Raw genomic sequence first — 22,115 nt, 5'->3', positions numbered from 1 at the left:
CACTATGCTGGCTGCATTTTGTACCCTGGGCTAAGTATGGTAGTCCCTAAGGGTATCCTCAGAGATTGGTTCCAGGACTCCTGTGGCTATCCAAATCTATAGATGCTCAAGTTCCTATACAAAATGGTGTAGTGTTTGCATATAATTGACACATATTCTCCTGTATACTTTCGAGATCTCTAGATTGCTTATAATACCAAATGCAATGTAAATGCCATATAAATAGTTGTTATACTGGATTGGTTTTTATTTGCATTATTTTTGTTGTTGTATTTTTTTGTTTAATATTTTCAGTATGAGGTTGGTTGAATATGCAGATGTGGAACTTGCAGATACAAAGGGCTGACTGTATAAGAGATTCACAGAGGTGTGTATCAAGAGAGCAGAGACCATATCTCTGGGTGTATAAGCCAACTCTGAAAAAGAAGTGTGGCCAATGAGGATAAGGGCAGATACAGGGGGAAGGAGGTTGGATCTCATTACTAATGCCCATGTCAAGCCACCACGATGCTGTGTACAACAGAAACTATGCAACTTAGTAACGAACTGTGTGGGCAGCAATCAAAAGCAACATCCACCAACGTGAGTGCACGTAAGTGGTACCCATCTGTAGGGATAAAAAATAGCATGACTTCTAAAATGAGAGGAGTTGTTGGGTTGGCACTTAGGACGTTGGTATATTTGCCAGTAGACGTGCAGAAATGAGATGTTTGGTTCAAACGTAATGACCCTTTGCCCTTCTGGGAACTTCACCGACTTTGGAAAAGCCCCGTGTAGGGAAGTGATTGTTCTGAAACCCTGGGCTGTGTTCATTGAGAGGCTGATGAGAGCCAGAGGAAGAATTTACCAACCTCCCTGCTAATCTGGCTCCCAGTGCCATGCATTAAGCCAACTAGTAAAAATCATTATGAAGTTTTTGCTGAAAGGGCAAGTGTAGAAAAACATGTTTCTAAACAGAATAACAGTCTTTGCCATTTTTTTCCAACTTGCATACCATCTGGAAATTCTGATTTTTTTTCAAAGGGTAGGGAAGAAATGTGCTCCAGGCACAAATAAATGTTTACAGCTGAGTTATAAACCGAGAATGGTAGGGCTTAAAACAGACAGGCTGGCAGTCATGGAGCTCAACTGCAGTAAGACAAGTCATGTGGTAGGGAGGAGGTCAGCCTGGTTTATACATGGGTCTTCTGGACTGGGAAGTCCTGCTTCCCACTGACCTCATCAAGCAAATGTTTAGGCAGAAATCCTCATCTCGCGTCTGTTTTAATTCTGAGAAGGTAAAGGACAAGGGTGAAGCAGATTATGATCTGTCTTGACATTCTGAAGGCAGAGTTCACCTTTGGAAAGCACAGCATCTCAGAAGAAGTGGCAGCCTGTGGACACTCATTAAATGGAACAGCTGAGAGATGTCATGATGACATCAGAGACAACAACCAAGACTCATGGATACCATAGGCAATGTTTTGCAAGGATTATCATTTATGCTGATTATTTAAGCTTATGAGGGAGTTCCATTTCACAGATGAGGAACTGGAGGCTGAGAGAGGATAAGTGACTGGCTTCCAATCACACAGTTGCCTAGTAACGGAGCTGGGTTTTTGTATCTAGCCAGACCAGCTCCAAAATTCCATATTATAGAGGATCTTTCAATGCAAAGTTACCAGGGATATATTGTAACCAGCACTTGGTCAAGAAGGAAAAACAGATGTATTGGGAATTTGGTCTTCTCTCTCTGGTCTCCTACAATTTGGGTAGTTATAAGGAAAAGTTCTAGAAAAGTAACAATGGGTTTGTGAGTCATATAGAGCAGTCATCAAACATTTTTTTCTGAAAAGAGCTAGATGGTAAATATTTTTGACTTTGTGGATCATACAGTTCCTTTTTCACCCACTCAACTCTGCCATTGTGTTCTGAAAGCAGCCGTAGACTGCTGTAAGAGAATAGTCATGGTTGTGCTCCAATAAAACTTTATTTACAACAACAGGCAGCTGGCCTGATCTGGTCCATGGGATGTAGTTTGCTGACCCCTGATATAGAGGCTAACTTGAGTTTAAAATGGTAATAGGTTTTGAGACTGAGCCATGCAGTTCTACTTGGAGCATATTCCTTCTTAAAATCGGTGCACGGATTGGGTACCTAGGAGGTGTGTTTTAAAAGCTCTGTCTATCCTGCCTCTGGGCCTACCCAATCAGACTGGATTCCCTTATATTATCTGACCAGGTCAGAATACTATATTGAATCTTCGTTCTCAAGGTTTCCCTAATCCCATATGTATAGAAAAAGTGCTGCATGCCCTTGTAATGAAGATGTATGAGTTCATTCCTTTTAACATAGAAATACACACGAGATGGTGAGTGATTCTGGCAGTCTGTGTGTTCCCTCTTCTTGATGTGAAACCCAACAACTATCCACACTGAGATTTAATTGAAGGAGAGCAGAGAAAAAATAAACCACGAACGACAACGATTGGAAAAGGGAAAGGAAGACAAAGCCCAAAGAACATACTCTCCCAACTAATTAATCAAGTGCTTTGTTTCCACTAACATATCAGAGTGTGTAGGCTGCCCTGTCTATTAGACTTGTTTCCCAACCTGAAGAATGTAAATACTCCTAAAGACCAGGTAATGAAATCTCCATCGATGTGCCATCTTGGATGGGACTCACATGCCTGTGTTTTGCTTACATTTTAATTTGCTCCTGCTTGATACTTACCCAGTAATTGCTTAATAAGATTAACCTCCTTGGCAATGTGTGGTGTGTCCTGATTAAAACATTATTGGAGTGAAGGATTATCGTATACCGAAAAAAAATGGAGGGGTGTTATTTAATTAACTTATTGCCAATATATCTTGATTGCCTCTTTGAAACACTGGAAAAGTAGTCGATTGGGATTGATCTAGGTTATCTAAATGTATAGAATTGGGGAATGGGAAGCAGGAAGGTCACCGGGTATAGAAATTCGAACCTAAGGTAACCTAAGGTCACTTTCAATAAAAGCGTGGGCATAAGTAAGAAAATGAAAAACTTGCTAGTTATTTTATAAGCCAAACTTTAAAGTAACTTAAGAAGAGATCTGATGTCTTCAGTCATCAGAAGAGTACTGTCTTGGTGCTCAGAAAGAAAGTATTTGGAGTTTTATTTCATCTTTAAGCAATTTTAAATTCTCACACTTTCCCATAAGTATCCTATTGAAAAAATTTATTGGACAATGATTTGGCAAACATTTTGTCTGTCTCATAACTCAATTGGAAAATATCTGAACTGATGATGTTACACGACTTACACAACATTTTCAAAAGCATGTTTCACACGAGAGGAAAAATTCTGGTCTTTCCAAATACGCAATGGAAAGTGTTTCTTCATTTGTTAATTTAGAGACACATACTCATAGGACTTGTTTTCTGAGGGGACTTTTATTTTGCTTTCTGGCGTGGAATGTGCAAGGGAGGTGAGTGTTTGGGGGAAGTGGACTGAATCTCAGATGGGAGAAGTGGCTGGTTACAATTCGTGGAGGTCAGTGCAGATCCATGACCCCCATTTATGAAGGATACTATTTAAAGAGCACTTGTACACAACTTCAGGATGTACACACACATAAAATATATCCCTGTGCCCCATGACAGTACAGGCATATTCACTCCCCATGTGTATTCTGCCCTCTTCTGTAGGAATAAGGTGCTGACTAGTAGATTAAAGGACATTAATAGATAAAATATGACAGAGATTCCCTACAGTTTCCAAGAGCAGCACTACTGTCATTTTGGACAGAGATAATTCTTCATCGCAAGGGGCTGTCCTGTGTGTGGTAGGTTGTTCAACATCTCTGACCTCCACCCACTAGATGTCAATCACGTCCCCTCTGATGGTAAAATCAAAAAAGCCTTCAGACATTGTGAAATGTCCCCCAAGGGGCAAAAATTCCCAGGCTGCCCTCAGGGAAACTGAAGGAGCAGATGGTGTCAAGTACAGCAGGTGGAGAGATTTCAAATCTAAGGCCAATACATTTGTCTCTGGGCTTTTTAGTCAGTTGAGGCAGAACATGGTCAGTTAAGGCAAGATATACTTTTCATTTTTAGGCCTAGTTTTACTTACCCGATAATGGAAAGCATGTAATTTCATCCTCAGATAAAAACTTTTTCATGCTTACTTAAAGGTAATTTAGTGTTATGATTATGACAGATAAGTAAAGCGATCCTTAAAGACTGATAAAAGACAAAAAAAGTCATACTCGAAGCATTAGGACAGCTCTGGGGAGGATAATTGAAGCAGCATTAGCATCTCAGGATGACTAATGTACACCTCTCAGGGCAGATGAATTCTGGAATCTTCTCTGTGGAAAATGACTGATCTAAGGAACACTCCAGGGTTCTTCCCAAAGATGCATAGGACACAGATCTGAGTTCACATTTGAACCTGCCTACTTGTTAAATTGTGGGGAAATTTCTACCACCTTCTGGGCCTCCGTTTCCCAGGAATAATTTTCCTTCCTTTAGAGCTGTTGAAATCACACAATACTAAGCCTGGCACACAACAGGTGCCTAATAGATGCTACTTCCTTTTCCTTCTTTGAAATATCCCTCTGGAGTCGTTTAAGAAATGTCGGGGTGAACTGGCTATATATGCTAAGAAGTAGAGTGGACAACCGTGTGTTTGGAGAAAGCTTTTGATATAATCTCTCCCGTTTGCAATTTCCAACCCAAATTAAGCATAGCCCACCACACGCCAGTCTGGAGAACCGTGCCATTGGCTGCTCTCGTGTTTCAAAGGCTTCAGGTACCCACCTCCCCATGATTCTGTTTTCCCTCCTTCTTCCTAGCACCTTGTTAGCACTTTTTTTCCTCTGCAAGAATACAGTTGCCTGATTGCTTCAATAAACATGTCTATTGTCCCCTTCACTGTTCTGAGAAGAGAAGCTTTGTTGCCGAGTCGTCAAAACTCCTTTCTCTTCTCCCCCAAAGCAGAACAGCTCCAAGCCTTTCTCTTTCATGCCTAGCCAGGCGCTTCCTCTCCAGGGAGGCTGCATCTCTCATCCAGGGAGAGGGACCCAGTCTCATGGCATGTACTGCCGGCTGCTCTCTGCCTTCTGATTAGACAGGACTTTCTCCGGCTGCTGCTGCTGCTGCCACTCCAGCTGCTGCTGTTGCTGCCGTGGCTGCCTCTTCTGCCCAGGCCTTGGGAGGCTTTCAAGTAGCTCCCGCCTGTGCCAGTCGCTGCAGAGAGCATAGGTATGCACATTGCTCAGGGCGGACACCGTGCCAGCTCCGAGCGATCCAGCCAAAACGCAGCTAACGGACAGGAACAGCAAACAGCTTTTCACGGGGGCACCTATGAAAGGCAACGCTTTTTCTTCCCCTTTCTTCTCCTTTTTGCATCCCTTCCAAGACTTGGATTAGAAGACCTGGACCCGCTGGCGAGGGCTCTGAATTTCCCTGTGACCTCAAGAGGGCAAGCAGCAGCTGTAACCTCACCTTTGCCTCCAGATGGCATTGTTGCCACATCATCGTTTCCTGGTAAGCCGGTCCTTATCCCATTGTTAAAGGTGTGTCCATCTGCCGGCTGGAGTTGCCAATTGAGTCCGAGCAGATGCATTGCTGCAGGAGAGACAAAGTAATGAAAATATGAATAGATAATTCAGCAATGCAAATGTCAAGGGGGAGGGCCAGGTGTCTTTTTTCCAAGCGATTGCCTTTTAAGGAAGCTGCCGTTCAAAAGTGGCTTGCCCCAGGCCGCAGGGATCCACTAATTACAGAAAGCATGTGGGTCTGGGGTGGAGGGTTGGGATAGGGCTGGTGAGGCCTCCTTTTCCCATGCTGTGGCTCACAGCTTTTTTTTTTTTTTTGAGTTGGAGTCTCACTCTGTCACCCAGACTGGAGTGCAGTGGCCGCTCCCGGTCACCGCAGCCTCGACCTGCTGGGCTCCGGTGATCCTTCCGCCTCAGCCTTCCGAGTAGCTGGAACTACAGGTACGCGCTACCACACCCGGCTCATTTTTGATTTATTGTGGAGATGAGGTCTCGCCAAGTTGCCCAGGCAGGTCTCGAACCCGTGGGATCAGGCAATCCACTCACAGCCTCCCAAAGGCGCGGGATTACAGGCTGAGCCACCGTGCCCGGCTGGCTCACAGCTTTCTAGAGGGCAGAAGAGGGAGGAGAAAACATAGCCCAAGTCTTCCAAATGGTGCCACCACGGAGGGAAAAGTAACCCTCTGGAGTCACAGTCAAGGTATTTGTCTATCACATCCATCCTTTCCCACACTCTGGACTCAGTTGCTTTTAGACTGCTAGTCCATGGCCGTTGACAAGAAGGGCTTTCGCCAAACTAGAACTCAAAACGCAAATCGGCTTCAAAGGAGGCTACCCAAGTGGCGCCTGCCTGCTAGTCTCCTATACCCGCTCTAAAATATCAGTGCACCTGGAAGTTTCTGCAGTAGCATTCGCCCATTTAAAAGCCCACCTCCCTATTTCACACTTTAAAGATATTTTTCCTTTCCACCCCTCTTTGTGATAAGTAGATACTTTGCAGCACATTATGGAAAAAGCCCAGGGAAGTGATGGTGGTGAAATGAGGTCTTTTCCTGAAAATATTACTATTCCTTCTCTGTCTCTCACTGTGCTAGAGTATGGAATGAGATAGAGTTCTGAAGCAGTGTCTCTTCTCCGCTAAGGAAACAACATGTCTGTAGAAGTTACTGTCATGTGCACCTCAAACTTCCAGACAAACTTCTGGTCTTGTCATACTGACTAAGCCAACTCCCCATAATGAGTTTAGTAAAATCAGTACCGTCCCCTCCCGGTGGTTCTTGGCGAGTTGTTTTATAAGCGGAATGAAAGGCAAACCCCAAACTCCTGTATTCTTTCAAAACCCTTTGCCAAGAAACGCTTCATTTGCAAATAAATAAGGAATGCATCTCCCTGCAAGCTACTCATCCAAACAATACTGGCGCCATGTTTGGCATTTCACCTGGACACTGGTTGACACTGTTGCTACGTTGCTAGCACTGTGGGAGAGGAGGGTCTCTTGACAGGGAAAGGTTTGGAGTTTGATGCCGGGATGGGAAAAACAATTAACCACAGGAAACACAATTAACAATGCGTAGGAAATTGTTCACACAGCAATTAATTCTGCATGCCTACCACCACTTAAAGTCAGGCATTCTATTAAGGTTAAAAACCCATCTTCAAACAATGCAGCTCGGATTGATGGCTGCAGATAAAGGTGGTGAGGTGTTCGTGTGTTTCTGCTTTTCTCTCACAGTGTTCTCCATCTCAGAGCCATGTTTTCTCTCTAGACATTACTCTGAAGGAAGAAGCCCACTGTTGTCACTTTTTGAGATGATAAATACTAATAAGAATAAATGACATTTACTGTACACTTTCCATCAAGGTAACACCTAATTTTCTCCTGCAGTTTATCCCTTATATGTAGGTCCCTTACTTGAAGGGACCAGATTCCATCACCTCAAATAATGACATATTTTCACTGTACAGAGGTCAAGAAAAGAGAACTAATCGTGGCAGCTTTGAGATAACAATAGCTTCTGATTTGTAATTACCAAGTGAAGGGAGCCAAGGAATTAGCTATTTTTAAATGGTTTTTAAAAAATGATACTATTGGGTTCTTGGGGCTTGCCCTGAGCCAGCTGCTACTACATTGGAGAAGTGGGTCTTTCGAGGAGGGTCTCTGTGTTTTAAGACAGACACTGACAGGTGCAGCTGGGGCTTAGGCCAAACAACTTGGATTTTCACATTTATGGAAGGAAGAGGTGGGTCCCATCAGGTAAAAATGACAACTTTTGCAACACTGCAGCCACATAAAAACTCTTATCAAAACTACTACACTGCTCCTATGGCACTCCATCTTGTCATTCTAAGGTGCAGACCATATCACGACCATCAGCTCTGGGAGAACAGCAAACAATCCCCTAACATTACTGAAGATATGAGGTCTGGCATTTAAGTTCACGAACTCATCCTAGAAAAAGTGCTACATACCTCATTGCTGAATATTACTAGTCACCTTCGAAGTGCTCCCCTTGGGCAGCTATGCACCGATGCTAGCGCCTAATCCACCTATCAAAAAATTTTGGAACTCTTTTTCTGGAATGGCTATTAGAGTTGTCATTGTAGTACCCTTGATGTCCTGAATGTCAGCAAAATGTCTTCCTTTCAATATTTTCTTTATCTTCAAATAAAGAAAAAAGTCTCTGGGGGCCAGATCAGGTGAGTAGGGAGGGTGTTCCAATACATTTATTTGTTTACCAACTAAAAACTCCCTCATGGACAGTGCTGTGTAAGCTGGTGCATTGTGATGCAAGAGCTCCTTTAAGACAATTTTTGCAAACATCTTTCTTATGTCAAGATTTTCAGCTCAGATTTTCCTAACCGTTTCTCTCTTGATGTTTATTTGGTCTGCGATGCTTCTCACAGTCAGTGATGGTTTTGACACACAATTCAACAATTTTTTGCAATGTTTTAATCAGTTCTGTTCGTTACTGGCTGTCCTGACCTCTCTTCATCAGTGACATTTTCTGTCCCCTCAGAAAAACATTTAATCCATTTGTACACTGCTGTTTTCTTCATGGCATTATCTTCATAAACTTGGACTAACGTGTCCCTGATTTCACTCCCACTCTTGCCAAGCTTAACAAGAAATTTAATGTTTGTTCTTTACTCTAATTCAAGCTCTGACATTCTCGCTATGATCGCTCTGATGGCCATTCCAGAAAAAGAGTTCCAAAACTGCTGTGACAGGTGGACTAGGTACTGGCATTGGTGCATAGCTTCCCGAGGGGAGTACTTCAGAGGTGACCATAGTGATATTAGGCAATGAGGTATGTAGCACTGTTTCTAGGATGAGTTTGTGAACTTAATTGTCAGACTTCATAAAAAGAACATTTATGCAACTGTGTTCTTTCTGTTTCCAAGGATGACTTCCCTCCTGCCCGCTGCCTACCCTACTTTTTTGGTGAGGGGTGGGGAGGGGAAAGTTCACAACATCTCTTTCTTTAAAAATAAGAAAATAAAATTACAGCTGAGGTAGAAAAGGTTAGGGTCAGGGTAGACCAGTAATGTCTCAGACAACTCCCAAAAGTGAAAAGAAAAATAAGAAAGTGAGATGGAGATAGGAGAAGGAAAAAAAGTCACATTCGCTGAGCCTAAGACCTGGCTTCCCAGCAGAATCAAGGCAACAAAAATGAAACTCAAGTTTGGGCATATTTTCTGTTGTTGAACTGAACGCTAAGTAAATAAGTGAGAATTATATCAGGGGTGTAGCCACCTTCTCTTGTTTTGGGGGGTTTTCTGAAATAGGTTTTCGTTGGCACCTTTTTTCTCGATTAGATATTCCTTCTCTCTCACTTGAGTAAGAAAATGAGACAATCTCTCTGGCCTGTGGGAGGGACACAAGTGTCCTTAGGATAAAGACCCGGGGGAGCTGTGGAGCCAATGAGTTTCCTGACTAATGAGAACCTATTTCTTATTCTGCTACTGATTTGCTCTATGACTTGGGCTGAGAAATCAGTCTCTCAATCAATCTCTCCCTTTACCTTTTGTAAAGGTTTCCCTGCACAGGTAGAAAAATGGCTCCACCTGGGCCAGAGAGAGGTGATGCATCTGCAACCCCCAAAAGATCTGACAGTGTGTCTTGAATATAAATGGCACTCCATCAGTGTTTTTCAGACTAGGTAATGGCATGTGAGGGCAGATTTGGGAGATTGGCTTGTAGGATGTTATAGACTTATACATTTTAAAAATACTCAATACAGAGATGTAGAGGATGGAATAAAACAGTGCTGGTAGTGATATGGACTAGTTTGCAAAGAGAAGACCTTTTTTTTTTCTTTTTTGAGGCAGGGACTTGCTCTTACTCTGTTGTCCAGACTGGAGCATGTGAGGTGACCATAGCTCACTGCACCCTTAAACTCCTGAGTTCAAGTGATCTTCTCACCTCAACCTCCCAAGTAGTTGGGATTACAGGTACATACCACCAGGCCTGGCTATTTTTTTTTTAAATTTTAAAAATTTTTTATTTTTTGTGGAAACAAGGTCTTACTATGTTGCCCAGGCTGGTCTGGAACTCCTGGCCTCAAGTGATCCTCTCACCGCAGGCTCCCAAAGCACCGAGGTCACACGTATGAACCACCGTGCCCTGCCAAGAAGTTTATTTTGATTATTATATACCTGCTGCCAATCATTGAAACTTTTCTATGGCTAAGTACTATAGTAGACATTCTACACTCATTATCTTAAGACTGACAGGTGAGTACTCCCATCATTCCCATTTTGCAGATGAGGAAACTGTTGACTGTGGAGTTTGATTACTGAGTGATTTCAGACTCAGAGGGAATTACAGTGGCAGGGGGTTATGCACTTTGTATTTCATAGTGATCTGGTTACAAGTTCTGAGGGCAATGTAGTCTCAGTGAGCCTTGTCTCTGGCTTAAAACTCATGATAATCTCACTGGGCTGCTCCCCTTCCAGAGGGGGCTTATATTCGCACTGTTGAATTCACACATACTTGGTCACACAGTCATCCTGGCTCTCGAGTGAGGATGACACGAGTTAGAGCCATGGCTGACCAGTGACAGAATACAGGATGAGTGAAGAAATAAAACTGGTCCTGCGGTAAGCCACTGAGAGTTTGGGTTTCTTTGTTACAGCAGCATGTCTGAGACTACCTTGACTGATACATTCACTTCTAAGGAAGACGTTTTTATACAACAGATATTTATACCTTTAAGTCTTTTCAGGTTAGGATTCTTTCTGAAACCCAGAGAGATCTAGCACGTATTTTGGACTACTACATTTATTTCTATGAACAACAAAAACAGCTCCTTAAACACTGTGTCATAATACCTCCAATTTTAATCTATTTTCAGAGCCTGATTTAGAAACCTGAGCCGGGTACAGTGGTTCATGCCTCTAATAACTGCTTTGGGAGGCTAAGGTGGGAGGATCGCTTGAGGCCAAGCTTTTAAGACCCACCTGGGCAACACAGCCAGACTTCCATCTCTACACAAATTAATACTAAGTAGATTTTTAAAAAGAATGTGCTTTCAAAAATAATTAAAAAAGAAAACCAAGTAATCAGAGTTATTGCTGCTTCATTTCGAGATTTCACAGAAATGCTGGCCTCATCAAGAGAGCCTGGGAGCACTGGGTTGGTTCCCTCTCCCACCCCCCTTGAATGCTCCAGCAGTGCATCCCTAAAGGCCTGGTTCAAACCAGCTAAAGGTAGGAAGGGAAATGAGTCTGGGAGGCCCTCTCCCTATCATTGCTCCCTCCGCCACTGCTGGCCCAGATGTACAATTCATCATGATTTGACAGGCTCCGCTCCAGAGAGATCCTCGGACGAACAACTGGGCTCCAAGGGTCAGCCAGGATGGGATGGGGATGGGCTCTGAGTGGAAGCTTGTGGAACCAGGTGGTAGCTCGGAAGCCGGCCACTGAAAACACAGTAGGCAGCCAAACTCTGGAAGGATCCCGCTGGCTAATTGGAGACAACTTCCACGGAGTGCTGAAAGGAACCAAGGCGGGACGGTCGGACCACACACAGATCCCCCAGTTCAGTAAGAATAATAAATAGACCTACCTGGAGTATGGGTGTGATATTTCCTTATTGAAGTTGCTGTGTTTTTGTGCCAGATGGGCTCCAAAAGAAATATGCTTGGGGGCGGGAGGGGGGGTGGGGGGGTGGCGGGAGCTGACGCCAAAGAGAAGGGGAGGGGTGGGTTGTAGGTAACTGAGGATCCTTCCACAACCACAAGGACAGGGAGGTGACAGGCCTGGGAAAGTGGCAGCTTGGAATGGGGGTTGTCTGAAATAGTAATTAGGGTATGTGTGGGCCCTGCTGGGTGCCACTTAGAACCTTCCATGTTCATTGGCTGGCAGCGGATCAGCCTGACAAGAGAGTCAATCAATATGTCAGCAATACTTCCCAGAGAGCTGCTCGGTCCCTGCTTGTCAAATAGGGCAAACATGGGGGCCACGGAGACTCTGTGTTGGCTGAGCAGGCCCCAGAGCAGGGGGTATCTTTAAAGATCAGGCTTGTTGATACCTGACCCGAGGAGGAGAGTGAGCTTCCTTTGAAATGGGAAGACTTCGGCCAAGCAGAGCTTAGGGAGTGGCAGGATGGAGCCAGGCCTGCCGGGTCTTGGTGCTCAGCATAGGGCAGATTCACCAGGGTGCATTTAGACACCCGGTGGGACAATAGGAAGGGTCAGGACTGGATCTCCCTGCCTCTGCACCAGCCAATTAAGTCAACAGTGCCAGGGCTCCTGGAGGAATGTAGCCGATTCCAAAAGCGTCACTGCCGAAAGGAGAGGACCACAGTGGAATAAACGGGGCTGAAGTGCAACTGCTAGCCCTGAATGTGCACAGATAAGCTGCACAGGCCCCTTTGCAATCAACAGTGAAAATTAACACATGCAAATGGGTCCACTCTATTATAATGGTGACAGTTAACATTTATTTTGACCACGTGCCAGGTATTGGGCCAATCTCTTGGACAGTAACATTTATTTCATATTTATAATTCAGCAAATATTTATTGAGCACCCACTGTGTGTCAGGTGTGTCCTAGGCACCAGGAATAAAGCAATTAACAAAACAAAATCCTTGGTGTCATGGAACCTATATTCACTAAATACAGAAGTGGAAAGCAGAGTCTAGGGTTAGGGAGCACGGAGGTGGGAGGTGGGAGATTGAAAGTTTGTTTTTTTTTCTTTAACAGTCAAGGACCGTGTCTGTGATTGTAACATTTGAGCAAAGACCTGAAGGAAGTGAGAAAGCAGTTCATGCTGACATCTGGGGAAGAGCATTCCAAGTTGGAATGGAGATAGCAGGCGAGAGCAGAGAGTAAGGGTAGGAAGGGTGGGGGGAGTAGATGCCTTTGAGGACAGTTGGCCTTTTGCTTGGTTGACATGGGATGACAATGGAGGATTTTGAAGAGGGTGAGAGCTTATTTTTTCCCCCTTCTCACCCTGTGAGGTGGTAACATAATCTACATGTTATAGACAAGGAAATTGAAGCTTAGAGAAGTTAAGTGACTTGCCTACGACCACACAGTCAGTGAGTGGGAATCTGGAATTTAGACCCAGATGCAATACAACTTGAGAGTGTGAGCTCTGGACTCCCGTGCTGTTTTGCTAGTGACACTATTCAGAGTCCTCACTGGAGGACGTCAGCAGCCCGAGATTTCCAAGTGAACTGCTGCATAGCCAAGACAGAACAAGGCGGGTAGACTATAGAATTACTAAATATTGTCCACTCATGAATAGACACTTTCTTTTATAAACAGTCATTTGTCTTTATGAATATGTCCTTGGTTGGTAACCAGTTGGCTATTTAATGTAAAAGTACCATCATTATCAATATAAAGGAAATCTGTCTGGCAATTTCAATTGTCAGTCAGGTCAACGATCAATATGTTTGGTGACTTCTTCCTTGGCCAGTTTATTTGTCATCCTTTGGGGATGCAGTTAAGTACAGTGCTTCAGTCTCAGAGAGGTGGGAGCCCATTGCAATGAATTAATGATATCCTTTTTAGGAATACTGTCTGCCAAAATTCCCTTCTGTCTAGCAAAGAGACACAGACAAAACCATGAGGGATAACATTCTTGGAAATGCCGTAAGTCTTAAAAGGAGTTTAAAAACTTAAAATCTTAAAGGGTTACAAAAAATTCCTTTTCAGCTATCTTGGTGAAGTGATTTCTCTTACTCTTCCCAGACAGTGTTGCAATACACTGAATAAAATGAATTTTCAAAGCACCGCATGGAAGTGACACCCACAAATCCCTTTACCAGTAATGGGATTTGTGCACCTACCTCCCAAGAATGTTCTGAAAATTCACTAGCCTCTGTCCAATTTCTAGCTTGCAGTTTCCAAATGGTTGCAAAGCATATAGCTGGGGAATACAGAGAAGAGGAAGAATAAGAAGTGGATCTGATCCCAGAATCTTGGCAGGACCACTAGAAATGAGAAGGGACAATGGAGGAATTCTGCTGCACGCTCATCTCTATAGCATTCTCATCTTCTAGCCATGGTCCCCAAATGGTCCTCGGCAGGGAGTCTGTCTGCTGCCTTCCTAATTCTAAACTCTTGCATAAGTTGGGAGGTTTTCTGTCCCCTCCTGCATGTCCGCAGTGAGAACAAGGTGACAGTTGCATGAGGCAGCTCTGGGACCAGGGAGCAGTGTGTTCTTGAGACAAGAAGAATCCACACAGAAGGACCAGCGCATTAATCTATTCTCATGACAGCTCAGGATGGTACAGCAAGTGGGAGCTGGGACAAGATTAATCAATTGCTGTGTTTGCAGGAAATGAACAAGGCCCCTTGCAGCTTCAGATTGTGTGGGGCCCCCAACTGGTGTCATCCCTGTACCCTTGAACCAGCTGCTGTGGGTGCACTGCAGGTGGCTGTTTTTGACCCTGTGGGTGCATGGTATCTGGTGTGCCAAGGTGACCTCTAACCACACCCCCTAGCTCTGAGCATCACCAGGAAGATCAATACACAAGATAGACATGCACGCTCACATCTACTTTCTTTTCCTTGTGTGAGTGACTAGGAATGTGCCTGACGGGCGACGCTGGTCATGCATCCCATTGTCCACTGAGCCAGCTCATCCTCATGCAGATAAACACACACCTGGAACCATTAGCCACACAGGGTGTCATTCCCACCCCAGGCCACCCTGTGCTTGCTGCAATATTTCCTGGGCAAGAAATAAAAGCTTTTCTTTCTTCAAGAAAGGGCCCATGTGATCAAAATACCTTTAGAGAATGATAATATCGGTAGGTTTTATTCACCAGATACATCATGGTCTGGGATTTTAAGAGCTTTTGTGATAACAAAACACATCCCCACAATCCACACACATACACCTAAATGCATCTTTCTCCCCCCTGAGCTTGTCATTCAGTGTTGACAACCCACACAATATTTGTCTTTCTTTAAAGAATAGCAACTGACAGCCCTGGTGAAGAGGGGGCAGATCCACAAGACCACCGACTACAAAGGAAAGATGATGCAGGCTACACGCGGTGTGCGGCCACCGGGGTCCTAGGAAGCAGACATTATGAATGTTTTAGAGGATAAGATGTCATATCGATTGGTAGATGTGCGCTGGAACAAAGAGGGAGAACTCTCCCATGAAAAACAGCCTTCTGCAAGGAGGAGGGGCTGGGGGGGGTCAGGCATGTGCCAATTAGGGCACTTGCGATGCTGCGTCCTACAGCACATTTCTTCCCTTGGCTGCAGCAAGCCAGGGAGGGGAGGGATGGACCCAAGACTCAGCAGGAAATAGACGTTTGTCGAGTGCTTCCTATGTGCCCAGTACCCCCAGTTCCCACCTCCTTATACGTACTACACCTATAAGATTGGTTTAATTATCGCTCTCCCCACGAGATATAATTATAGAGCAAGAAAACGTGACTAAGAGCACAGACTTGGCTCTAAAACCAGCTGCCCCACCTGCCAGCCTTGTCTATACCTTGGTGCCTTCATTCTCTCCTCTGTAAAATGGGAATAATAGCAGAACTTACCTCTATGCTTACAGTAAAGAGTAAATAAAGTCATGAATGTAAAGGACTCCCTTCTTGAGTCCCCAGCAGCCCCCAACAAACTGCTCCCAGTGACCCCTGTGAACCCTGGACATAATAACCAGGCAACTTGAAATGGGAGAGAAGTCAGGAGGTGCCTTAGAGATCAGATAGAGGAGGAACTATCTCCCTTTCCTGGGTCCCTGGGATATGCCAGGTTCATTCCCAGCAGGGCTCAGATGTTTGTGCTACTACTCATAAGCAAATGGCCTTGGGCAAACACATTTACCTCTCTGAGTTTCACTGTCCTTAGCTACAAAAACAAAAACAGAAACAACAAAAAAATTTTTTTTGTGAAGTAGTGACTCAGCATCAAGCACTGTTCTAAGCCCTTTATATCTATGACCTTATTTACTATTTACTGGAGAGCCTAGAGATAAGTACTATTATTATTCTCACTTTACAGAGGAGGGAATGGAGGTGTCAAGGTGTGGACAGGGCTGGCAGGTGGGGCAGTGGGTTTCAGAGTCCAGCATGTGCTCTTAGCCACGTCTTCTTGCTCTATAATTATACTTCTAAGGGGGGAGAGATGATTAATCCGATCTCATAGGGTGTAGTAGGAATAAAGGTATTGGGAGTAAGCAACAAATGTCTCACTTCCTGCTGGGTCTTGGGTTGTTTTGTAACAATGGTGGTCACGGTTCACTTTTTTGAGCCCTTAGCATGTTCCAGGCTCTGTGTTAAGAGACTGTCACCAATTTAATAGATATATATTGCGTTCTCATCTTGCAGATGAAGAAATTGAGGATCAGAGAGTCGAAGTAACATGCAGCTAGTAAGTGGTAGAGGTGGGGTTCTTGAGTACCCCACCCATCTCACAGCAGGACAACTGTCAGCTCAACTCCATACATTAGTGAAGACTGGGGTTATATTCATCTAGGTATTCTTCTTCCATTTGCTTGAACCCCTTTTCAGAGTCACCTGTGTGGTTTCCTTCTCTACATCACATTAGAATGACAGAGCCACCTTTAAGATGGGCTCAGAGGTCATCTGGTCCAGACCTTTGCTGTGTAGATACATGGTGACCCTGAGCCCTACTTAGGTGAAATGACTTGCCTAAGGTCATGACAGCCAGTGACCGACTGAGCTAAGATTTGAACCCTAAAGTTCCTGAGCACCAAGACTCTTGATTTCTTTGTTTTGTGCTCTCTCTACTGTCCTCTTCTATCTCCTTAAAAAAGACAGAATTCTGATGCCTCTGTGCAATGCAATACCTTGTTAAAGGGAAATTAAGGAAACTTCAGCAGAGACTCCTCCTCTCACATACTTAAGATTCTTATTACTACTGTTTGCAAGATAGGACGTGAGCACAAATAACCTGTTAATAAAATTAGGGCATTATGGTCCTTTCTGATCCTAAGTTCATTAAATTGAGTTTCTATGACAAATTACTTCTACTGCAAAAGTTCATTCACAAGTAGAATCTAAAATCACCATTTCTCTATTTCTGCCAGATCTGAAGACGCCAAGGTTGACATAGATAGGTTCCCTCCTGTATGGGAACTTGGTACTTTCTCAGGAGTAAGAAATGAGCTGAAGAAATGAGGGTGTTGAGCAAATCCTGGATGTAATTCTCATTTCAATTTGGTCATTTGTTCAGCAAAGCCAAATTAGGCACATGGGGAGGCTGCCAGTGTCCTTTTTAATTTTTAATTTTTGACATGGTTAGCTCAAGGATTTTTTTTTTAACTTAGAAATAAAAAATCCTGTATTAGCAAATTGGACTTGATCTTTCTCTTAAATGGTTTTTAGTTAAATGAATTTCACATGGCTAACCTGAAACATTTAAAACTTGATTCTGATAGAAAGAAACATCATGTTGAAAAAAATAGGGTCTCTCTCCCAGGGCCTGATTAAGGTAGTAGGGAAGGAGTACATGGGAAATAGGGTGTTCTGCTCAGGCTCTGAGATGCTTGATATCAGCATGGTCAACTTACAAGGAAAAAGCTCATCTAGGGGGAAGAAAAAGGATAATTTCTTTTTGGCATATAAACTACCTGCACCCATAACAAAGAACTACATTTTCATCTGCAATTAGATAAACGACACAATTAGACTTATTCTGAGTCTGTGACAATTCACTTAACAGAGCTTGTTTTAAGGGTTTATGTGCTATTCAAGTCGCGCACATTTCTTTAGTGCTAAAGACACATTCCTCTCAGTAGGCAGCACTGCAGACTGCTGTGGCGTTTTGGGCTTACACAAAGCATTGCAACGATGGCAGAAAGACATTCAACATGGTCGTTGTGAACCATCTTCCTCCTTAGGGTTTATGTTCCCATCCTCCAGACTAACTCTTCAGAAGACCCCAAGCCAGGGTTAACCCAATACACCTTCAGATGAGGGTTGGTATCTTTAACACCAGCCTGGGGGAGATCGCTCTAACTCACATGTTCAGGGTTAAGGAAAGATGAGCACATTTGCAAAGTTCCCCAGCTTGTTTTCATTGCTCTTTTAGGTGAAGCTTTCTCAAAGTGTCTCCTACGAGTGTTATTTGATTTCATTTAAACTTTATGAGACACTCCCGAGGCAGGTACTTTCTTATCCCAATTTTACAGATGAAGAGATCAAGTTTTGTTGTGGTTATACAACATTCCCGAGTTCTAGCTAGGGTTGCCGGGTTTTAATTTTTAAATTTGCGATATCTGTGGACTCTCCCAAGATCCTGTAGTTAGGACTAAACCCCAGAAGCACTGCTGTTCATCTACAACTCCCAAAACAGCTTTCAGATCAGGAATCTCAGATCCTCTAAGCTTTGCTCTAGATCTGTCAGAAAGAATCGTCCAAGGTAACTGGAGCTGAGTCTCTCCTTTGAAATGCCCACGTCTTCTGGAGTCTTCAACCCTGAAAGTCATTTGCGTTCTGCTCTGAGTCAGCAATGCCCAACAGAAAAATAACCTGTCACTTATGAATATTCTAGTAACCACATTAAATAAGTAAACATAAATTTAGAAATATACTTTTAAACCAATAGATCCAAATATAATCAGTTTGACATGTAATCAACATAAAATTCATGAATGAGATATTTTACATCTTTTTCTTGCACAAAGTCTTCAAAATCTGGCTTGTGTTTTACATATACAGCATTTTTCAATTCAGACGCTAAATTTTCAAAGGTTAGAGTACAACATGGTCGAACCAATAAAAGTGTGATGGATGAAAATATTTGATATCATTTCAGTTTCTAAATTTAAATTAATTCTTCAGTTGCACTGAACACATCTGACATGCGTAACAGTTACGAATGCCCTCGGACAGAACAGGTACAGACCCCTTTGACTGACAGTGTTCTTTTAGGTGGGCTTCTTTCTCCAAGCTCCCAGGATATTTTATATGCACATCTCCTACAGTATTTATGGCTATACATGGTAATTACTCATTTCCTGATTATCTTACAACCCCACACCAATTTTGAGCCATGAGCACTTTGAGAAGCGAGAGTGGGTCTTCCTTCCTCTTGTTTGAATTTGCCCCTGAAGCCAGCATAAGCTTTAAAATATGGTAGTGTTTAAGAAATATTTATTAGATGAAAAAAATGACTTGAAAACTTGTGCCAGGCTAAGAATACTAATGGTAATAGTCAAAAACAGCATCTACTGAATTCTGACTTTGTGCCAGGCTCTCAATTACCACTTGCTTTTAAGGCACTTCTCATTTGATTATCCAAAAAAAAATCACCTTTGTGGTAGCAATTACTCCCATTCTACATATGAGAAAACTGAGGCTTAGAGAGATTAAATAACTTGCCCACTCTTGCCTAGTTATTAAGTGTCCTAGAACCAGGAATACATTGATGTATCTTAAGCATCCTCCACTATTTCCCTAACCTTGGTCATTGCTGATCATGTTCATAGTCTTATTAAATCTGAACCCCACTTACACTATTTCCTAAACACATTTTAAAACCAACCTCCCTTTTTAGCACTTGTGTTTGTTCTTGATTAACTGAGGACAAAGACTGATAGACAGGTACAAAAAAATAAATCCTCATTTGAATCCCAGAATTCATTGTTCAGGGTCAGTTTTGATACATAAAAGCATATTATAAAAAAAGAAAAAAAGTCAATTTCCTTTTTTAAAAAACTTTAATCAATGTAGTCTGATCCCAAAATAATATGTGCAAAATAAGAAGCTTGATGTATTAGTTATATCGTTTTGTGATACATTAAACATAGCTACTGTAATACAGAAGCTTGTCCACAGGCCATACAAAGACAGTTACTTGGGGAAACACTATCCCCTGCTGTGTTGCTTCTTACCATTGGTTTTCCTGTTTCTAAAGACCTACTATTATTTCTGGTCTTCCTCTTCCTCTTATACAATAGTCTAAGAAGAAAAAAACACCAGCAGCAGAGGAACAGCCTGGGAGGGAGGCACTCCCTTTATTTCTGGCACTCCCATTATTTCTGGCTGTAAAAAAAGTAAAACACCAGCAAACCATAAGACCTAACTCCCCACGCCTGCTGACTTGAGGGTTTTTTTTCGCTTCTTCAGAGCCAGGGGACAAAAACTGCTTCCAGTGGCTGCATGCGTGGGGTTGGTCCCTCTTGCTTCTGGTTTTTCTGCCTTATGCCAGGGCAATATCAAGAGAGTCTCAAATCTGTTAGAATCTGAGAGCCTGTATCCTTCTCCCTGCCACATTTGCCTTCCTCCTAGTCCTGGAGGATCTCCATAGACCAGACTACCCCATACGTATTCCCGGTCCCAGTTTCTACTTAATTCAATAAATTCGCCAGCAATCATTGAGCCCCTACTGTACCCCAGATACTGCAAACTCTCAAGGCAGTTTTCCACAGAAATAACAGCTAACACTAATATAATACTTATTGTATACCAGACACTGTTCTAAGCACTTTAAATATTTAGATACACAATTGCCCATTTTTATAGATCACATATGCTAGAAAATCACCGGTTTTACATGTTTCAACTTAATATACTAATCACTTAAAATAATAGCTCTGGAGGAAGATACTTTTATTCCTCCCATGTTATAGCTGAAGAAACTATACGCGTGAGAGATTAAATACTTTGCTCAAGATCTTTCTTCCAGTAATGGCAGAGCTGGGCTTTGAACTTGGGGACTCTCTGACTCAGAATACTTGGCTACAATGATTTCTGTCTCTTACAGTAAAAGTGCAAGGAAAAAAACAATCCTACTTCTCTCTAAAGGCCAGACTCTATATTTCAGGTGCATTGTGGGTCAAATAGATTTTGGGAGGAACAGAATATGGTAGTTAGAGTAGCTTTGGAATCAGGCAGACCTGGCTTCAGATCTAGGTCACAGTCCTGGACCTTAGTGGCTATAAGCTTCAAAATTTTTAAAAATTTCTTTTTGTTTTTTCTCTTCTTTCCTTTCTGCCTTCCTTCTCTCAGATCCTCGGCTTCTTCATCAGCAAAATGGGAATATTAAAACTCCCTACCTCCCAAGGGGTTGCTACATTAAATGAATTAAGCATGCAAAGCACTTAGCTCAGTGCTTGACACAGAGTTAAGACCCCAACAAAGAGCAGTTATTGTGTGGACTGGCCAGAAGTAACAGGATCTGTCCGGAGAAACATCTCTCAGTTTTGAAACAGCTAGGATACAAGCCAATAGCCCATTCCTAAATTGAAGATGGCCTGCCTTTTGAATTAAAATCACAGAAAATAGAAAACAGAGGAAAGTTCTCAGGGATCCTTCAGAATCATTTTATAGAAGAGGTTGCAGAAGCTTAGGAGGGTTACATACTCAGGCAGGGAGGACACCCGTTTCTACTGAAAAGCACAGACGCCCAGTCTCATTCCCTTCCAGCTTCCTGCGCTGACTCGTGAAGCTGTCCTTGGAGGGATGTGTTGAAAGGGAGCCCCAGTCCTGCTAACCTGGCGCACACAGTTCATGCACGTGTGAAATCAGGGGTGACACTAAGCAGTGGTTGGGAGGGGCATTTGGGGTTGAGGAGGGAGGTGAGTAGGGAAATTCTCCATGAGTCCCATCAGCCTTCTTTTCTAAAGCTACTGCAAATAAAGTCTCAGTTAAAACGGTGTGCTTCCCATGCAAATGGAGCTTCACAACAAGCCCCCAATCTCCCGTTTTTTCCCCCAGTTTGGCACCTTGAATCCCCTCCTATGTATATACTATGGAGACACCACTGTGTAAAATATTGGATAGCAACAGTACTTTCTGCGTTTAATCTGATCTCTGTAAATTCAGGGTGCCAACACGATTTGTCTTAATACGGCAACAGGGTGGACTCTTGCAGCTTGGTAGGGCTTGGTTAACAAGCATTTCCTAGTCCACTGTGTGCCTGGTGCCGAGCTAGGCTCTGGGGGTACAATCATGCCAGATATTGCTCTTACCCTTAAAAGGCTCACAGTTTAGGCCAGTGGTTTCAGGCTGTGATTCTCAGACCAGCAGAATCACCATGGTCTGAGAACGTGTTAGAAATGCAAATTACTGGGCCCCAATCCAGACCTACAAGTCAGAAACTCAGGGGGCTAGGGCCCAGGTATCTATGTGTTAATAAGTCCTCTAAATG

The 22,115-nt window shown here is 43.2% G+C and overlaps 1 protein-coding gene across 2 annotated transcripts in view; it reads right to left on the bottom strand.

Annotated features, from left to right (window-relative positions):
- Positions 1–22,115, bottom strand: part of TENM2 (teneurin transmembrane protein 2) — a 517,874-nt gene that overhangs the window by 217,811 nt on the left and 277,948 nt on the right. The window contains exon 5 of one of the 2 annotated variants that reach the window (XM_021710790.1): positions 5,469–5,591. The exons of the other annotated variant lie outside the window; for it this stretch is intronic. Coding sequence (XP_021566465.1) covers positions 5,469–5,591 — 123 coding nt within the window. The remainder of the gene's footprint in view (positions 1–5,468; positions 5,592–22,115) is intronic. 2 annotated transcript variants of the gene reach the window in all.

The sequence above is a fragment of the Carlito syrichta genome, unplaced genomic scaffold, assembly GCF_000164805.1.
Source record: "Carlito syrichta isolate Samal-C Ts95f unplaced genomic scaffold, Tarsius_syrichta-2.0.1 Scaffold301542, whole genome shotgun sequence".
NCBI lineage: Eukaryota > Metazoa > Chordata > Mammalia > Primates > Tarsiidae > Carlito > Carlito syrichta.
The sequence above is the reverse complement of the archived record's forward strand: the minus strand, read 5'-3'. Positions and strand labels throughout refer to the sequence as shown.